This window comes from Engraulis encrasicolus, chromosome 12 (genome assembly GCF_034702125.1).
Source record: "Engraulis encrasicolus isolate BLACKSEA-1 chromosome 12, IST_EnEncr_1.0, whole genome shotgun sequence".
NCBI lineage: Eukaryota > Metazoa > Chordata > Actinopteri > Clupeiformes > Engraulidae > Engraulis > Engraulis encrasicolus.
This window is the reverse complement of record NC_085868.1, coordinates 26,315,201-26,320,200: the sequence shown is the minus strand read 5'-3', so window position 1 is coordinate 26,320,200 and position 5,000 is coordinate 26,315,201. Positions and strand designations below refer to the sequence as shown.

General features: G+C 48.7%; 1 protein-coding gene across 4 annotated transcripts in view; it reads left to right on the top strand.

Annotated features, from left to right (window-relative positions):
* Positions 1–5,000, top strand: part of senp7b (SUMO specific peptidase 7b) — a 56,010-nt gene that overhangs the window by 12,311 nt on the left and 38,699 nt on the right. For 3 of the 4 annotated variants that reach the window (XM_063211836.1, XM_063211837.1, XM_063211838.1), the window contains 2 exons: positions 670–830; positions 1,587–1,980. In XM_063211836.1, coding sequence (XP_063067906.1) covers positions 670–830; positions 1,587–1,980 — 555 coding nt within the window. Of the gene's footprint in view, positions 1–669; positions 831–1,586; positions 1,981–2,238; positions 2,568–5,000 lie in introns of those variants that run through there. The other variant, XM_063211839.1, reaches the window with a different exon arrangement.

The window sequence follows — 5,000 nt, the reverse complement described above, 5'->3', positions numbered from 1 at the left end:
ATTCTTTTAGGAGTTTTTGCACACATCCTAGTCAATCCCATGACCAGCACAAAAAAATTCAGATCCTCAGCTCAAACTCCCTAGCGCCACCAACAGGTAACAGGAAGTGAGCTCATATCTCGGCAAGCCTTCAACGGATTCAAACTAAACTTGGTTCACGTGATCACACTCCCCTCCAAGGAATGCACACCTACATTGACGAGATTTGGGCCAAAGGGGGCGCTGCAGTTCCTTCTGTTGCCGTGGCGACTTTGGCAAGTTTACTGCTTGGCCCCGCATTGCTGCTTGCAGCTATATTTATAAATGGTTTTAATCTCGGTCATGTTCTATTGAGATGGCAGGAATCACGTACTAAGACGATGTCTGACCCAACACCCAACTTCTTGTCGGTTAATATGTCACTTGGTCACATGTGCTCACTCAGGCAAACCTTATTTTGCCTCGTTCTGGAAAATGTGTTGCTCTGTCTTTGACAGGTTCCATCATACATCCCCGAAATGGGGCCACGGCAGTAGTTCCCCCATCATGTTGACCTGAATTGCAGTGTTTTTCTAATTGATGTTTTGGGTGCAGTAAATTCTGCGTGACCATAGTGCTTTCCAGCCCACCCCCGTTAACCCCCTTGTCCAACAGTACGCCTCATTTACCTGAGTGTGTTCAATCCTACAGGAAATGGATTGCTGGGGAAGAGGAAGGCGACGGATTCCGATTCCGAAGAGTTCACGTGGAGCACGACTCCACTGAAGCAGCCGAGACCAAAATCGCTAAGCAGAGAAAAGGAGCAAAGCGAGCACCCGACGCAAGGAAGCAACAAAAGCCCAGTTGCAGAGGTACTGTGCAAAAACATTTCATTTTAAATGTGCACTGTGTAATATGTGTAGTCATTTATTTCCAGAATTCATGCTGCCCATTCACAAATGTTACCTTTTTCATAAATACTTACCACCACCATCAAATTCTACGTATTCATTTTGACTGGGAAAAATAGCTCTTTTCTTACGTGAAAAGGGGGTTCTTCTCTTTCTGATCAAAGAGCACTCCATTTAAGTTGCCGCTCTTTTTGTTATAGTCTTGAATAGTGACATCAGAGAGTATATTCACCTGTTCTGACAGTAGGGCAGTGTCATTGTTGGAACAGACTAAGATGAACAACATGTTGAGGATTGGCTTCCAGGGATCAATATTTCAGAGCCAATTGTGTTAAAGCAAGTATGACATTTTGAGTAATGCTTCTACCGCACTGTTTGATTGAGACCAACCGCTTCACCCTGCTTCACGGAGCAGCGGTTCAATACAGCTGTGAGCTAATTATCAATGTGTTCCCTGTGACAAAACATTTCAATGGCTTCCAACGTTAACACTTGACTCTAACTTCTAACCATAACTTCAGCTTCTCTGCTTTGGTGCAATTATGCCATGAGATAATCACAAGAGTGCTCGTTGTAACAGAACATTTTCGAATTCCTGCTATTTTCTGCACTCTGAACGGATGATAAGGGGGGAAAAGTGTTCTAATAAAAAAAAATCAGACTTTCAGTTGAGACTCTCTGCTCTGGTTTTCCGTTTTCTTTCTCTCCTTGCCACAGAATGGCTCACACCACAGCAAGAACGGAGAGATCCGAGGGAAGCCGCCTACCCCAGAAGCCCCTCTGAATGGCACTACGCTCCCATCTAGGCAGAGCCCTGAGGCCCAGGTTGTGCCCGAAACCCCAGAGAAGGTCCTCTCCGAACGCTCCCAGGCCAGCCAAGCAGGAGGGAACGCGTCGACTTCCTCCTCCTCCTCCTCCTCCTCCTCCTCATCGACGGGAGACCAGGCGAAGAAGACAGAGTCGGCCCCGGTGAAAGGCTTTGACCCAAAAGTTCTTTCAAGTTCTTTCAATGACCTTCTCGCCAAAAGACTGGACAGGTGCAACAGGAATCGTCGTGTCTACACCAACACCAGGAAATCGAAACCAAAACAGAAGACCCCAATAGAGCCCAGTAAGTGCTTTCTGTTCATTAATTATGCCAGTGCTCTAAATTAACTTTTTTCATCACTAGCCAAAATGGCCAGTAGATGTTTATCTTACTAGCCAAACAAATACCCACTAATGGGGCAAAGTGGCTAGTAAGTTCGTCTTTTCTAGCGCTCAAACTGAAATTTCACCAGCATTAGGCCGGTTGGCTGGTGTTAATTTAGAGCCCTGATAATTACGTTGCATTCCATTTGTGTATCTAAAGGTACAAACAGGGCAAGTGAGTGCACAGGGTTATAGAGGTATGCATTTGTTTTTCCAGCTTATAATTGAATGAGGAAAATGTCGACCTCTTTTGACCTCCCTTATTATATTCTCCCAAAGAATTATCCTGAAACTTCAGAAACCACAAAAAGCCCCTTTGGCCAGAGTCTAAATTGAATATCCGTGCGTTAATAAGTGGCCTAACAGTGTTGTCTGTGTGTCCCCCTGTATGGTAGGTCAGTTGCATAACCACCTTGGCTTTCTGGAAACTGGAAGTCTGGGTCTCGGCACTGGGACGTTTGGCAGGCGCGAGTAGTGTGTGCGGTAGCCTGCTTATGGTGTTTTGTGGTGTGTGAGTGTGTGTATGTGTGGTGTGTCCAGAAAGTGTATTTGCCTGGTTGGTGTTTTATTGTGCGTGTGTGTGTGTGTGTTTGTGTGTGTGTGTGTGTGTGTGTGTGTGTGTGTGTGTGTGTGTGTGTGTGTGTGTGTGTGTGTGTGTGTGTGTGTGTGCGTGTGCGTGCGTGCGTGCGTGCGTGCGTGCGTGCGTGCGTGCGTGCGTGCGTGCGTGCGTGCGTGCGTGCGTGCGTGCGTGCAAGTGTGTGTCCTAGAAGTGTATTTGGCAGGTTGGTGTGTGTGTGTGTGTGTGTGTGTGTGTGTGTGTGTGTGTGTGTGTGTGTGTGTGTGTGTGTGTGTGTGTGTGTGTGTGTGTGTGTGTGTGTGTGTGTCAGCAAGACTCCAGCACTATGTTCCCAGTTGGGTTGGAAGCGAACGCGTCAAATCACAGTCTCATATCCTGCACAGCATTGCCGCTGCCAGTTCTTCACAGCCATTTATTCAAGCCTTTTGTCCCTCTGTCTTCTTTTTTTTCTCTTCATCACTCCTTCTTTTTCTCACTTTTCCATCTTTTGAACTCATTGTCCACTTCACTGTGTCAAGTGGTTCATTCCTCTCCTCAGCCTGCCTGTCAGCCAGCCAGCCAGTCAACCAGCCAACCTCTCCTTTTAATGTTTTAACTTAAGTCGTCTTGTGTTTTCTTTTTTTAACTTTTTTTTCTCCCTCTCTTTTAACTTTTGCTGACTATCTTTCTGCCCGTCTCGCCGGTGTTTACGTTCCCAGAAGGCCGTGTGATTGCTCGCTAGTCGCTAATGACAACAGGAGCCTGTGTGATGGCGCCATAGCGACCACCTTTCCTAAAACAAGTCGAAGGGAAGAAGAAAAAAAAAGCTGAGGGGGGAATAACAGTAACAGCAGCAGTCAAGTCAGTCGGATGGCGTAGCGCTGCGCTGTCTAATATTTCTCATAAGTCGTTATTTCCATAACAGGACGATTTCTCGGCTCCCCGTTTTTTTCCCTTCTTTAAACGGAGCAGGCAAGCAGTTGATGACACGGCACTTTTCTCTTTTCGTTAAAGTTTGTTGGCCGGCCTCCTCCCTAGCCCTTGTGGGTTAGCAGAGAGAGAGCCATGCTCCACCACAGCGCAGCACCGTGCAACACTCTATGAAGTGAGTAAGTGGTTAGTCTTCACCATACGCTCGCACCAGGGCTGGACTTGGGGGTCAAAAAACGACCCGGGCATTTTTAGCCTGGACTGGCCCCTCATTACATGCACAGGATTGGCTCAGACCACTGTCTAATTTGAAGGTGGAACAATGGGCTGTCCCTTCTACAGTAGATTGTTGGGAAAAGGGAAAGGGAAAAAAGCAACAACAAAACAATAGCATCAGCCCCTGAGGACTGTCAGCCCACCGGGAATTTGCCCTGTTTGCCAGACCACCAGTCCAGCCCTGGCTGGCACACTGCGGTGGCAGAAGGGGTCAGAGTGAGGTGAGGTGAGGCAGAGAGAAAGAGAGAGAGAGGGGGGGAATGGATAGTTGGGAATGGACGGAGAGAGAATTGGATGACGTTGGATGGAAAAATGAGAGATAGAGGGAGTATGAGAGAAACGGACAGGAAGGTGGGTGGTAGCAGTGAAGTGGACGTATGGTGATCATTATATGGGGGGGGGGAGTCAGGGCCTTGTGAAGGCGAATGTGTGTGTGTGTGTGTGTGTGTGTGTGTGTGTGTGTGTGTGTGTGTGTGTGTGTGTGTGTGTGTGTGATCCAGGTTGATTTGCGTCAGCAGCAGCACAGCACACAAGCTGGACAGGACAGGACAGGACAGCACAGCACAGCTAGCTGGCCTGTTGGCCTGGCGACCTGTTGCTTTGTTGCTCACTTACGGAGCTTGGCCAGAGCCAGTGGCAGAGGCCACACACACACACACACACATGCACGTGCACGCACACACACATGCACACGGACACACAAATACACACACACACACTGGCGGCTAAACACCAGAGCAGAAGTGACCTGCATGTGCCACCTCAGTCAGATTACCAGAAGAGCCACCTCCCCCCCTCACCGTCACCGTCACCCCCATGCCCAAAAGCTGGCCCTCTAAGCCAGTAAGGTTACCCTGCATGTTGGCCAGTGACGACTGGCGCCGACTTGAGCCAATGAGCTTCTAGCCAGTCTGCCTCTCACCCAATCTCCATTCAGGTAAGCCTGCATGCTGCTGGCTACTGGCGCTGACTCGAGCCAATGGCCTTCTGCTAGCCAGTCCGCTTGTCAGCCAGTCCCCACCCAGATAATCTCCTTCCAGGCAACAGTGCCCCGCATCCTCCTCCTCCTCCTCATCCTCAACCTCCTCCTTCTCCTTCTCCATCTCCGACGGGAAATTAAGTGACTCTCTTTTCTGCGTCACGGTTTCTTGGATAAATACATGTGGCTTCTTGGGCTG